The 15,797-nt window shown below is 40.0% G+C and overlaps 1 protein-coding gene across 2 annotated transcripts in view; it reads left to right on the forward strand.

Moving 5' to 3' along the window:
* Positions 1 to 15,797, forward strand: part of LOC125965873 (tetratricopeptide repeat protein 28) — a 145,236-nt gene that overhangs the window by 2,779 nt on the left and 126,660 nt on the right. For both annotated transcript variants that reach the window (XM_049716745.2, XM_049716746.2), the window contains exon 2: positions 77 to 376. In XM_049716745.2, coding sequence (XP_049572702.1) covers positions 77 to 376 — 300 coding nt within the window. The remainder of the gene's footprint in view (positions 1 to 76; positions 377 to 15,797) is intronic.

Consider the following 15,797-nt stretch of genomic DNA (forward strand, 5'->3'; position numbering starts at 1 on the left):
TGCCTCTGAGCCAGAGCAGGCAACCTTTGACCCTGACGAAAGACCAGATTTTCATCTTGTCATTCTATTTCCCAAGGTTTCAACCTCCGGCTGTCGGCCGATGGGCAGATCCGCTCGCCGCGCCTCAGGAGACAACGGGACCAGATGCGGTCTCAGCAAAGCCGATTTCATGGAGAAAGTGCAACGCAGCAATGAGGCATGCCAGCGTGGGGACTTTCAAGCGGCCCTCGAGTTGTACGGCGAAGTTTTGCAAGCCGACCCACAGAATTGCATCCTGTACAGTAACCGGTCCGCCGCTCTTGTCAAGCTGGGCCAACACCAGGCGGCTCTGGACGATGCAGAAAAAGCTTGCCAGCTCAACCCTAAATGGCCTAAGGTAAGAGGAACTGAATATTGATGCGATCCACTAGTTTATTAATATTTTATATAGAAAAGTTGTATTTGTGGCCACAGTTTGAGAGGCCATAAAATAAGGATTGTAAATTTTAATCTAATCTAGTCCAGTGATTTACCAACTATCTTTTCTTGTGGGTGATTGACATAGTGTGAATTCTAAACATTGCTTTAATATATTCAAAAAGTGCAATGGGTATACATTTACACTACGGCATATTTTGTGTACATCTATTATGTTATGCAACATTACACTATCACACAATTTATTATGTTCAAAAGCATCATCATCAAATAAGAATACGACAATGATTATTATCATCAATGAAGAATATGACTTTGAAATAATGCAAAAATGGCATCACGCATAAAATAAAGCAAATGGATGGACATTTTGATATATTGAAGTGTCTTAATAGTCTTTTTTAGTGTCATTGCTTGTCATTGATCACAAATGTATGAAATGTCATATTCCTGTCAGTATAGTTGTTAGTCACCAGTTCATGGATAAAAACAAAACAAACGGCACCACACTGGCATTCCTCCTGATGTTGTCCACAGAATTACCACAGCTATCCGACATTTTGGCTTCCTTCCTGTGGCCGAGCCCACACAGCGAGAGAAGTATTGTAGTGAAAAACATGCACTATTTTTCTAACAAGAGAAATCTCCAAAAGCATAAAAGACACAAAATCAGCTAAAGCGTAACGTCTTGCGAATTCATTGAAAGATTAAAGACCATACAACTAAATTCAACATCTTCACTGGTCAGTGACAGTAGCCTACAAACTTTTTGGAGTTCCTCTCTCCGGACTTGTCCGAACCATGTGCACTTCTAACCTGTGATAGATTTCACATCAGCCGCAGCCCAATTTCTCACAGCGAGAGTGATTTCATCGATTACATGATTTAGCGTGGAGAGAGGCTTTTGTCTTTCCACAGAGAGATTGATGATAACGTGCTAGAGTGATATTGACGCTAATTTGTCACCACGGTGATGCATCACATCTTTGGTCTGAGGTTACGTATCTTCAAATGCTCAGGTAGGTTTTCTTCTCATGGTACCCCAGCAAGACTGTCACTTTGTATTTGACCCAATGCTTTTGATCGAGGGGGCTTGCATCATCATTCACTGACATGTGAATCCCGTGTACTATCTTCCCTGTTGTCAATTTGTTTGAAGGACGCTTTATTCACTTGGGTGATATTTCACTACCTATTCAATCCTGTCACGCTGGAGTCAAATTGAATATCGTTTTTACAGCCCTGCTCGTTGCTTTTCTTTTGTATGCCGTCCAAGTACAAAGCAGTCTTTGTGGTGGGACTGGGGGAGGGTTTGCCTTAATTTAGACTCTGTTCTCCTCCCTTCTTGGGTTTGCTTGACTCTCTTGGTCAAGTTTGATGCTGCAGCTTCACTGTCAATGCTTGACCTCGCCATTATGTTTTCGTTTTGTGCATAAGGCTAACAGATTTATTCATGAGACTTCAAAATGAGGTTTGTTTATTTTCTTTAAAACACCACTAGGGGGCAGTGTTGCCAAATAGAAAGTTAATTGTGCAACGTTTTGACGTGTGCGGTATTAATAGGCATGCAAAGCAATTTGAGTTGAGAACTTCCTTTTTTTTAAGCAAAAGAAAATCACATGCAGTTTTTAACATGGGGCCATAAATAAATAACAAACTCTCTGTCTTTCCTGTTTCTTTCAATACATTTGGGCCACATTTTCTCGAATGTAAAATCCATCCATTATTTTAGCAATGTTATTTCAGTCAGTGCAGTGCAGTATCATCTGAAAGAATTGCATTTACTCCTGTGGACGTGGAGAACTGCCTCATAGTGTTGGTTTGATGGTCGTCCATCCCCAATATTTTAGAGCAATAGCGTTCATCTGATTTTGTGACTTGTTGGATGTAGAAACAGGGATTAAAGTGTGGTGGCGTTCAGATCTTGTGTGACTACATAATATCATCAATCATACCTTCCTATGACTGGGCTTCTGGATTGGCCTGTCAAGTGTTGACAGGCATGGTTTTGCTGCCCCAGGCACCAGTGAGCAGCCCACCCTCCCGAAGAAGGTTGAGAGGCGTGAAGGAACCCCCCCCCCCCCCCCCCCCCCCCGCCCCCCCACCCGCCCCCCGCACACACACACACACTTCGAATGTGTCAGCTCTCACGGTTGCGAGTGCCAACAAACACATTCTGAAAGAAGAAAGAGAATGTGCCGTTTAATGGCCCAAGACAGCTTTAGGCCTTTTGTACCTCACCCTGGTTCTGAATATAAAATGCTTAAATGAGAGCAAAACGGTGTGTCATTTCACAGAAGAGGGGCATGTCTGTTTGCGTTTTGTCTTACTGAGTCTCATGTGGGAGGAGAAAATTCATTTTTGTCTGTTTCTTTTTTCATGTTCAATTTATTACCTCTAAGTAGATTAGGATTCCATGACTGCCCAAAATCTTGTGAGGCGCGGCTTGCGGTTTGGGCTAAGGAAATACACACATAACATTTTTCAAAATGTTTCTTTGGACCTTATCAATACGATCCCCAATTGCTACTGATTGAATTTGAAATGGTTTCGTCTTGGTGGAAAACTGTGTTTTACAATACTGGCTTCCAGACTAGTTTGAAGATGTAAGTAAACTTTAGCCAGCAGTTCTTTATGACGGATGCATGTACTCTTTTGTTGTGCGTTTTACTCAAGGGGTGTTTTGGAAGTCTTTGTTGGCCCATCACACCTTAAGCATTTTTTTTCAGGCGAGTGACTGGGAGGACAATAACTTTCTTGCGATTGATGCCTTACCTGTTTGGCTCCTCCATCAGGTCCCATCTTCCTCCTCACCACTGCTGTTTCAGTGGCATGTTAAATAAACAAAACCCTCTGCTATCACTCCTGTGCTCCAGCCTGAGAGCTGACAGGAGAGTTCCCTGAGAGCCAGAAAGACAAGTGGCACTGCAGCACTGAGAGGCTAGCATTTGCATATCTTCCGATTATAGCCTGTGATGGTGCCTATCCAGGGTATTCTATCTTCTTGTTTGAAGCACAGACTTAGAGAGATAGTTAAAGTCCTGCACATTTTCCAGATTATGCCATTCATTGTATATATAGCTTTTTTAGCCAAGCAAAAAAAAAACAAAAAGCCCATTTTGGAGCAGAGGTCTTGGTCATGGTGCGTGGATGCAGTGAGGGGATGTAATTACAGCTGCAGCATATCCAGCAATTGTGTGAGGATGCTGAAATGCTGATGAGACTTATAAAGCTTTTTTTTCCCCACACATGCTGGGTGATGACTCTGGCTTTTGCTGTTAATGTACAGTGGAGAAAGAAAAGAGCCTCATTTTTTGACTTTTCATTGCATTAGAGCATTTTTCAACAGCAGAACAGCATACTACGAGCAATTGGTACAAGCATTTTGATTCCTGTATCATAGTGGAGCAAAACCGTGTTGTTGGCCATTACACCTAGAAAATGATTGTGTCTTGATGAAATTTCCACATTTCCCTCGCAAGAAAGGTGACTCATTTGTCTTTGTTCATAGTGTTTCTTAGGGCAACAATTACTTCTAAGACTGGATTTATGAGCCCAAGATGAGCTAATCTGATTGGTGGGCCTAAATGCCCAGTTTTAAAATGGAAATAGGTGTTCACCTTTAGTTTATTTGGAAGGACGATTTAAAAAAAATACCTTTTGTTGTTCCAAGCATGTCCCGACTGGCGTGTATGAGAGGCACAAACAACACGCCTGCAAATAGAGTGGAGCTTGTTTACAAAAGCACTCCGTGTTGGCGTGTTCCCACTAGTGAGTTGGTCTCTATATTTAGGGATTTTGCTGTTGTCTCTAACTGCTATTGAACACCCCCCAATCACCTCCCCCAGATAAGAAATAGATAGATAGAAGAAATAGATCATATGAGCAGAACCAGTTTCACATTCACATTTCTATAAGAGTAACTCAGGCAATTATGCTCAACTTTACCAACATTGTGCAAAAAACAATGATTTATTGACCCGTTGGAAACTTTTGACTTGAGGTATCTGCATCCATGATGTTTTGTGCCTGTCACCTTTGCTCACCTGTATCGATGATGATTGAATCTTTTGGTTTAATTCTTGGGTTTTGCAAATATATCAGTTCAAATATAATTGTTCAACTGATGCTTAAAGTGCATTTTAGCTAGTAGATCGAGGCTATCAAAAAGATCTATGTTTTTCCTCTAAACTGGTACGTTACACAAAAATGTTTCCTAATGGATTACTTTGCATTCAGAACTGGACTATAAACATTTCCTAATTAAGACAATATACATCCTCTGCCATTGGTTCATGACAAGTTCTTGACTCGAGTTTCCCCTCTTCTGCTGCAATGCTGTTTTCCACTGTAGCACGCCACGGAGAGATTCGAGTCATGAACCACTAATAAGAGGGTTCCATTTTGCTTCCACCCAGCCGAGGCTTGAACTAATGAACAAATTAAATGAATGGCATTTAATTACAGGCCAGAGTGAGCTGGACGGACAGAAGGTTGGCGCTAGCGGGTACAAACCTGAAATTATTTGTCTGGAAAATCGTGAAATGAGCGGGAGTCGTTAAACTTCGTCTCTTTACTTTTGGAAGGCCTTGTGGCCGGGTAGCATTCATCATGAACAGTTGGAGAGAAAGTGACCACATGCCAGTCTGTTGTTTTGATTTGAACACACTTCCCTGGCACAGCTGTTTCGGTCAAAACACACATGGGAAGAAACAAACCCGGGACTTGTCATATTTAGTAAAGACGGCCCTTATTTTACATTTCGTGGGACCTTTAGAAGTTATGCAGACTCTGGTGTCCGTAATGCATACAGACAATACAATCCAACTGTGGCATTTACATGAACTGGATAGATGCAATTTGCACTACATTTCAATCTATTATCACACATACCACACTTTCCTTATCTAGTTGACATTTTCCCAAATTGCCTTTGCTTGTCACTGTAATGTTCTATAGTTCAGGCACAACATGTACAAGGTGTTTGAAATATTGAATTTGACAAAAGAATTAGATTCCATTATGCAATTTTTGCTTTATTTGAGTGAGTCCTAGTCATCCACATTCCGCTTATAACGAGGTTTCTCTGTGTTGGTAGCCAAGTGGTTTTCCTTTCTACCACCCAGGCGCTCCACCAAATTGTAGACTCTCATGAAATGGAATTCCTTCACATGAAAGAGCAGGAAAACTCCCACCAAAAATGAAAATAGACCATTTTTTCCCTCTTTTGTATTGTAACATGAAACCATTTCAATATCCGACTTGCCCAATGAGCAGCATCACTTCATACAACTGTGCATGTGCTAACTGACCTTTCACCCCAAAGCTATGCATATCTAGACTGTCCTGCAGATATGCATGACTCAGAACTAGGGAGGCGTCATGTAGGGGGTGATGTCACACAAATGTTAAGCAGTCAAGCCCATCAACACCTACTGGCCAGCCAGCACATGCATCATTGCAAAGCACCTTCTCCTAAAATATAATGGATCTAAATTAGGTGAACGTTTATGTGAACACTCACAGACACACATGCTCTTTATGGATATGTTGTTTTAGGAGGCATTGATGTATGAAAACGTGGGGGTGGTGCTTAGGAAAGACAATTGATAAATCCAGTATATTTATAGAGCACATTTAGAAACAACACAGCCGTTAGTGGGAAAAGGTGGAACAAAGGAAGATTTAAAAACAACAAGGTTGACCTTAGAGCACTGACAATAAAAACGTAATATGAACCCAATAAAACACTGAACACCACAAGAAGGTTTAAACAAAAATAGTGTAGTAAAAATGTGAAACCTTTTGCAAATGGATGACAACTTGATTAAAACTATCCCTATTCACCTAGCTGCAAAAATGCTTTGACACAATTCCTATCATGCCCCATAATACGTTTTGTGAACTGCATACTATCTTTTTTCCAAAATATTCATTTTTGATTATCTGCAGGAAAATATAATTACAACAATTAAAGGCAGAAGTCTCTTCATCCCAAAAGAAATAGCATGCAAAAGGTTTTGTAATCACCTCACACAAAAAACTCTCAATCACGTGAAAGAATGTCTGCAACCTTGGAATGCTCAGTGGATACGTCAAATGAGTATCAGCTTAATAGCTTTTTGCCTGCTATTTCATGGCAAAGAATGTCAAAGGGCTCAGCGAATCTGATCTCATTGCAATGCTCGTAGCATAACGCCTTGCTCCTGATAGTGGAATCAGCCTTTCTAAGGCCTGAGGAAATGAGCTAAACAATTGCTCTTAGCATCCAAGCCCTGAAGTTGTCCAGATGCTCTTTCGTTTTCTTACAATGCTTCATTTGGCTGCCTTCTATTGTGCCGTCCCCACCCACTTGGGAGCTTGGCAATACTCAGGCTCAAGACCTGGATGCTTTTAGAATTAGCACACGTGGCTCCGATCCAGCGAAGAAGAACTCCCATTGGGGAAATGATGTAGAGCGAAGAGCAGCCTGCAAGGCACCCATTAGAATACGGATAAGGGCAAATATGGGATTTTGGAACTGCTTCCCAATTCTGTTGTGGGCACCCTTGAACTTTTGATGACTCGCAGAGTCGCACATGCTCTTGTTTGTCTGAGTGGGTGCCAGGAGAAAACACTAACTACGTTGGACCACAGATGTATCATTACATCTTTCTTTAAGGAGTTCTCGGACTGGGCTGTGGTGTGTTTCAAACAGCACCTATCCATGACGTAACCTTCTTCCCTCAAATGAGTCATATGCCCTGGTTTCTCACAAAGTAAAACGATGGGTGGGTTCACCGGTGGCTGATTGGGGTCACAGGAAAGAGCTTGAGATTGAAACTCCCTTGCAACATCTTCTGTTCGCATTCATTTGTTTTTTGACACACGTGTGCTATTTCGGTGGCTGGGAAAAATGATGGAGCGGAGGGAATGAGAAGTTCTCATAAAAAATATTACGTCATGTCACCCGTGCGACATAACCTACTTCTTATCGCTTGCTATTGTTGATGTTCATTTTATTACCTGATAGCCGTGGTACAAAAACACCTTTACTTCCATTACAGGCGCGCTATATTACATGTTAGCCGTTGAAATTAATAACATTGGTGCTCCTCGTCAAGAAATGAAAAAAGCTCCACGGCAAATGGCGAAATGGACCCATGTAAAATGCCAGTGCACATTAGTAGAGCACATTTATTTACTATGCCGCTAAAATCCATCATTGTTTCAGTCAGAGGCAATCAATTGATACATGAAGAAAAATGTGTCTTATTTGTCAGTGGTACTCATGTGGAACCAGAATGAGAACAAGGAGTGCAACCAGGCTTTGGTTTAAGTATGACCCGATTTTATCTCTTAAGTGTGTGCTGCTTGGCCACAATGTTTGTGTAATTACTGAATTAACAAGCGTGTCGTATATGATTAATGATAAATGATTTCCTAATAAATAATGGATGTTTGGGAGGCAAAGTGGAACAAAGATGCAATGTGTACAATATATTAGCTTGTTTCTGTGATAGCTACAAATTTTGGCTCGAGATAGAAAGCAGGATAGTTCAATATTCAATTTGCGCTCAGTGAGTGATGGAACTTATGTCAAAACAGTTTGATTTCCAGGTTAAATTATTCTAAATAACTCTTGGACTGCCCTTCCTGTCCAGGCATCTGCAGTATAAATACTTTAATCTAATTTCTTTTTCAGTTCTTTCATTGAGGGTGACAGAGAAATTGCCAAGGTATACGTCGCAAGAGTAGATATGCTTATTATTTAAATTCCATTTTGGCTTGTTTTATGAGTGCAGACATCATGCAGTAGTTGATCATTATCAATTGCTAAGTCACTTTGTGTACTGGCAGTCACTTGTTCTGTTCACTTGGCTTATTGAAAACAATTTGTATGTTAATTGTTCAGTTCTAAATATTTATTTGTGAAGGAGATTGCAGAAGCTCAGTTAAAAAGAAAACAAACGTGAATAGCTGAGGTGGAAATGACAAAATTCATTTTGCTGCTTTCAGTTCAATTTACAGGCTGTCTGCTGCTCGTTATGACTTGTAAGTAGAAATGAAATGGTGCTATCTTTTTCGTTTTATTAGTCACACGTTTCCTCTTTTTTAATTAGCTGCTCTGAAAAGTGTACAGCATATCCATTATGAGCTGAAAACGGAGGCAAATAAAAACGTACTGCCCTTTAATATCTTCTATGCTGGTGCAAAACTTGTTAATATCCAAATTGTATCCAAGGGACAAGGTCAAGCAGGGAGCTGATTGGTTGAAGGATGAGGAAGAGGGCTGGAATGACAAAATGCACTGGTGAATAGAGCACGTATGTGCACTTGTGCAAGCAAGCAATGACCTGATTGGCCAAGACACGAAGAGGCTGGCAGTTGTGGAGAGGTATTAAACTAATAAACACAATCACTTAATTCCATACACAGAGGCAAGAATTTCACATAACATTAGAACGACACAACCAATTTCAATGAAACATGGAGGTTTAGCGTGCGTGCTGAGCAAATAGTTTGAGTCACAATGGAATTGTTCACCTTGACACTGAAGAAAAAAATCATAGTTGGCATTTTATGTTGACCTTTGTGTACGACACATTCTGACTTGTGTTATTTACAGTATTTTGACCTCTGCTATGTTCATATGATTTGAAGGTTGCCTCCACTCGGGGTGACATGAATAAAGTAGATGAAACCGGAGAATTGGGAACAAAGTACAGTCAGCAAATCAGACAAGCTCACCTACCGACCGTACAACCTACCAACTCTGGAATAGAAAAAACTTAACACCTCGTGTTCTTACCAGAAAACAACATTTTGAGGTGCCTAATATTTGCAGAACCTCATCCACTTCAGTCGCATTTGGCTGCGTCATTCAGTATGTGGCTGGCTTAACTGGCCATTAGTAATAGTAGTAATACTCCCTCATTTTCATCAGTGCACACACTACCGATTACAGCACCAATTTAACAGTTCAACCTTGACAGAGCTTTGAATTCAACTGTTTGTGACATTATTTCTTCCATGTTAAGTGTATTTCTTTACTTCCACAGGGAAGCATAATTGTTATTTTTTGTAAGCGCTCTCACTTATTGCACAGGATAACATTAATTCCAGATATTTTAAGGGTCTTAGCGCTTGACACCCATCTCTAGAGGGCCGCGAGAATTAATGTGTGCAATTAAGCGTAGGGGGTATTGCATCCATTAAAGCTGGAGTTTGTGTTTATCTTTGATTAGGGTTTTTCGTTAGTGTCTGCAACATCGCTGCGTTGTCGCAATGTGTGAAAGGAACCGAGAATAGACTGAAGGAAAAATAATTTCCTCGCTCGAGTTTTGCAGTCATACTTGATGCTGCCACAATGTAATTGGAGCAGACGTCACGTGGACTTGCAGAGCTGCAGAGGCCAGTCAAAACTGGGGCGAGACACCTTAACAAGGTTTTAAAAGAGAAAGAGCTCACATAGGCACTCGCACCAAATCTGTGACTTCTAGCTCACAGGAGGATACCAGTTGGAAGCACTTTGTTTCCGATCAATAAGTTTTATTGTAACAGCAGCTGTGCCACTCCTCTCATCAAATGATCGCGCAAATCCATTTGTCATTTGTCACAACAAATGCAGTGTGTGAAAACAAAAAAATCCATCTAGAATTGAGATGTTTTCATGTGACTTGCTTTGACTAGATGCCAAAATGACTGAACAAAATTCTGTTTTTAAGCGATAATCTAGGCGTTTATTGCAAGTACATGAATCAACTTGCATGTTTCCTCTTGTGTCATCCTGCACGTGTCAACCAGCAAAGTCAAATTCAGGCCACGACCCCCGTTGGAGGTAAAACCCTGGGAAATTCTTATCTAACAATGTGCTGAGAAACAGGAAAGTAGTTGGGAAGTTTGTCAACAAAGCTCGGAAGTGACCTGTTACTTGTCAGGGTCACAGTTGTGATAATTCAAACATTGTGTTTTTGACGTTTTTACAATTTGGGCAAAAACATAGGCCTAAGAAATATTGTTTTGCGTTCTTTATGCAAAATGCAAACTATTTTGCATTCTGCCATTACACTACAAAGGTTTGTCATATCATTTTATAATCATTTAGTAAGTATGTATGTACGTATTTTGAAAAACACGATAACGTGATCAATCTGTCATCCTGATGATGTCATCCAAATAGTATACATCTAAATGAGTTCAATAGAAATAGCAGCCCATGTTGAAGACAGATTTACAGCAAAGCAACAATTGTACACCATAAAGTATACATGAATAGTTTTGGGAGTTCCACGCCTTGAGCTAGAATGTTTTGATTGCAAAGTTAATATCCAGTGAGCTCATTGAGATGTAAAACTGTTTATCCCATATAGTTTATCTCTCCGGCTAGTCAAACTGTGTTTACATATACACAGGGCTCAGTGTATCATAATGAAATATGTATCGAGGATCAGAATCTTCCTAATTACTTGCACACTTTTCATCGAGCCATAAAACGAATAAATTACACATTTACCCTAAGCATTGGTCCCTTTCGTTATGATGCGGTCTCATTTCGATTTCATCTCTGTCTGTACTTCATCTAATTGCACGTTCACATCCGCTGCAGGATAGCTCGCGTTCCCCAGGGCAACACTTACTTGGCACAGCCAATTGCTTCATATCGTACAGGAATATACCTAACCTATATGTTATTTTGTTTTAATTACTCAGAAAAACTAGTAGCATGCATATGAGCACCTTTTTGCTGGCGTACTGCTAAGAAAAGACAGTAATTCCTCACTTAGTCCTTGGCCCACTATGCCAAGGCATGATTAAAGAAGATACTTATGTGCGTGCAGAACCCTCAAGGGACTTGAAAAGTCTTTTTGTCTGACCTGTTTGACTGAATAAATAAGGGTGTTTAAATGGGACAGGATAGAGGACAGGCTGCAGAGGTCAATACAACCTCACCGCTGGAACGGCTGCAATTATAACAACGGCACGGCTCGGCTCCTTCACAGACACGACAATAGAGTAATACAATGCGAGTCAATGTCTGTGAGTCAATTTCTAATCTGCACTAAACAGTAATTGTTCTCGAAGGAACCTGTACCTTTTTATAAAAAAGGTAGAAGAACCGTATGTCACCAAGCTGGAAAGTCAAATGTCACTACAAATGTACAAATGAATGTACAGTACCACCCTAATGAAAAGTCTACACTTAATATCATAGACCAGTAGAATATGAAAAGAATTATATTTGCTTAACTAGATCACTTGAGATACCTCATCTGTCTTTGGGGATGGGATGGGTTACTCTCTCCCGACTGGTTACTCACTTGGGCTTAATTTATCATTTGCAAAATCATAATGTAGCAGGATTTGGAAGAAAAGATTGACTGCCACTTTTTATCCCCTAACTTTGACTCCTTGGGAAAACTGGCCCCTGATAACCATGGCTAGTTACATCTTGAACAACTTGTTCTCATGTCCAGCTGCCATAAAGGAATGACATACTACGACTCTCTGAGAATTCCTTACAGCGTGCGTCTGGATATTGTTGCTCCATTGTTCCCTCATTATATCTTGTCAAGGATAAATCATGTTGCAATGAAATGATCATGAGCTGTAATAAAAGGCTTACAACAAAGTTAGTCATGCATTTTTTTGCATCCTTTGTAAATTTTCCACGAGTTTTGAGCTGTGGCCTAATTCCTCCACTAAGCCAGTAAGAAAGAGCTTAAAAAAAAAACTAACAATATACAAGATTATTATTTCTGTTTAAATGTCTTTGTACTCATCATTATTTCACACTTTAATTTAGCACTGTCATGAAAGTGGTGTGGTTACAGGCCAATACTGTTCAAGGTATTTTGATTTTGAAAAGTGATTGGGACATAATTAAATATAAAAGCTTTGCTGGGGCTCCTCTTTGTGGTGGTACGCGCTGTATTGGGGATAAGTTTTTACTGGTATGATTGTTGTTTTGCTTTGATGAATCATTGATTGAGCTGACCTTTCTCATCTTTTATCTCTGCTGTTCTATAACTTGGACCATTTGGAGCTATGTTACACAGTCAGTTCCATTATGACATGAGAAATGTAATGTGTGTGTGCACACTTGTTTGCCATAGTGGTTGACCACCAAAGCTGAGCAATAAGCATGTATTAGACAATCTGTTGTGGTATGGGAAGATGTTGGGTGTAGTCTAGTTTTCTAGAAATATGGTTTTAATATAATCTAAAGAGCTAAAGAAAAGCTGTTTTCAACATTTGATTTGGAATATTAGCTAGACCATACCATTTACTCTTTGAAAACAGTGGTGGCGCTAGAGGGAGCGCTGCAGGGCCACTGCCCCCACATCCCTCAATCTTCCAAAACATGCCAGACTTTGGGATATTTTCAGATTTTTCCGGGATTTTGTTTTTCCACTTTTCCACCCAAATTGTGTTTTGTTTTGCAGACCCACTGAGATATCCTTGACCTGCCAAAATTGTGCAAATATCAATATAATTATGTGTTCTGTTGAAGCATACTTTGGCAAATTCATAGGTGTGTTTTGATTGGCCATGATGTGGCTGAGTAATGTCTGATAAAACACGCGTCCTGAACTTTTCACGAACAGGAACCTATGAAGGTTTCTATTCTTGTCCATATTTTATTAGGTGTGTTGATGGAATAAAGAGTCTTGCTTTGGAGTTGAGGTAAGGTCACAGACAAGGAGGGATGCTTTCTGTGTGTAAAGTGACTATAGTGGTGTATTTTTAAGACCCTAGCTCATATTCCTAACGTCCGCCTGGGTTCCGAGGAGAGAAATGGATTGGGATTACAGTGTCTCACTGCTGTGCTCCTGTCACTCACTGAAGAACATTTCTTGCTACCTCCTTGCTAACAAACGTCTTAAGAGGCACGTGAAGGGTTAGGGGTTCAATTGAAAGCACTTCACTCTTATTACTAAGGATAAATCCATTTTATTTGAAAGAGTATCACATTATTCTCAGACTTTGACTATTTCCTGTTCTGAACTGAAACTGATAATGTATACATTGCTTAGTTCATCATTAATGTATCGCATTACGTATGTTTATGTATTTTACGTGTTTATGTATGTATATCCTGACAAGAAAGGCAATATTATCAGATTGTTTGCTGAGCAAGTGTTCTTGACTCCCATATTGTAAGATGACATGTTATCCAGATAGTCACTTTGCATTTGTGCTCCTGAGTGCACTGTGCTGGTACCATTAGCTCATCAGATTTATTGATAACAGATATCAAGCTGTCATAATGCTGAGTAAATAAATTCAGTCCAGTGGCATAGTTAATTGCCATTCCGGTGAAATGTCTGCTTTTGACAACAGGAGCAATGTTCTTTATGACAACAAGGTTGGGTAAATCTTGGTGTGGCAATAATGTGCAGTACACAATATTTTGGGGGCTGTAATGAACCTCCTGTGCATTTGCCGATATTTATTCTCAATATTCTCTCTGGTTTTTACTATGCTGGAGCATGCAGCTTATTAGCTTCATGGCTACCTGACATTTCTTGCACCATAGATTGTAGTGACTCCTTAGAGGGGATAGTTATACAGACAGTATTCTATACCTCCCTGGGGTGTATGTGCTTGTACATGCACAATTGTTCTTATGTGGGCTATATACATTATACTATATGGGGGTTTTGTGGGATTTTTATTCCGGTTCTCTTGTTGGCCTTTTTGTAGAAGAAATGCCCCCCCTCCCCAAAGAAAAAAAAACCCCAACAGCAATAAACAAACAAACAAACAAAAACCCCATTTAAAATAGTCATGCATTATTCAAAACACAGGTGCCAATTTCACCCCTGTTGACAGCAAGCCCCCCAGTTAAAAAAAAAACGGTGGGAGGTGGGTTACAGCTCGTAGAAGAGAACACGCGGGTAACCACTTACTAATTCACTGACATCAATATTTGGAGCGCCTGATTCATGTAACGTGATCAATTACAATTAAATGTGCCCACGATGCTAGCAAAGATTCAGTTTTTACTCCACAAAATTATACAATACAATACAATACAATACAATACAATACAATACAATACAATACAATACAATACAATACAATACAATACAATACAGCTTTATTTTTATCGAACATTTTAACCTGATCATACACAGTTTATCATGAATATTGCACATAGCTCTCGTGTGTTGGAGTGTGAGTTCTTGTTTACAATGTTATGTGGGAACATTTAAGTCTAAAGGGTCAATGAGACAAAGTCCTCCCTTTGATTGAAACCAAATCAGTGCTGGTGGAGCATCAACTCTTTATCTGCTGAGTTTGGGTCACTTGTAAGCAGTTACCTGCTGTTAACATAGCTGATGGAGGGGGGGTGGGGTGGGGTGGGGATGGGGGGACTCACCTCGGATCGCGGGCTAAGCGGGCGGGGCCTTTTTCGTTGCACAAATGAAACCATTCATCACGGCTTTGTTTGCCTATATGCTCCTGCTCATGAACAATTAATGCGCTGCAGACATTTTAGTGCTTTGCTGTTCTTCCTTTATCTTCCCCTCCCTCACTTTGTCTCACTTTCATGGGCTGTTGCTGCAACACTAAATTCTCATCCTGGATGTACATTTAATTTGGGTTAGTCGTTTTGTCTATGAAAGAAAAGGTTACTTGTTATGTCTCGCCATCTTCAACACAATAGGAAGAGTGTTATGCTTAAAACGAGAAGCACACTCGTTCACTGCTTTATTGGATATTCGAGAGCCCATTACTTTGTTCAATGTTATGTACACAATAAGTTGATGCTTTGGATGAGTGATCAATATTTATTGTTGGACATTTACTTAAGCAATTTGTTCCAAGTGCTTTGTTGCCTTAATGGCTATTTCAGTCCGCAAGGCCCACCTGGGAATTGGGTCTCATATACGCTGAGCTCAAGCTTGTCAGAATACATAAGCTTCCAAAAAACATATCCTCAATTTTTTTTTCATTTTTAAACAAGCTGCTAAATGTTTTTTTCATAACGTATGCTGGGTGATTTGTCTCATCCTCTTTAAATATTTAAGAGCAGACTTGATTTATTTCATTGTATGTGCCAGCCGTGTTTTGCTCTTTGCCACAATGAATAGCATCATAAAGGGAGAAGAAGCATGAATAATATATGATTGCAGCGATAGACGACGATGGACTCCCCATTGCTCACTGGTGAGTGTTTACATGTTCGGTGTTACGTAGCCTTTGGTTGTAACATGAAATACAAACAGTGAAGCATCACAGCAGGAACTCCCAGAGAGGTTGTTTTGATTATTTTTTTTTTTTGCTTCATTGAGGTGACAATTAAAAATGAGTGAATGAGTGAGATGCACGAGGCACGTTTGTCTCACTTTTTTTTTTTTAAATACCATTTTTACATTTTTATTAGTTGTGCA

Source organism: Syngnathus scovelli, chromosome 3, assembly GCF_024217435.2.
Source record: "Syngnathus scovelli strain Florida chromosome 3, RoL_Ssco_1.2, whole genome shotgun sequence".
Taxonomy (NCBI): domain Eukaryota; kingdom Metazoa; phylum Chordata; class Actinopteri; order Syngnathiformes; family Syngnathidae; genus Syngnathus; species Syngnathus scovelli.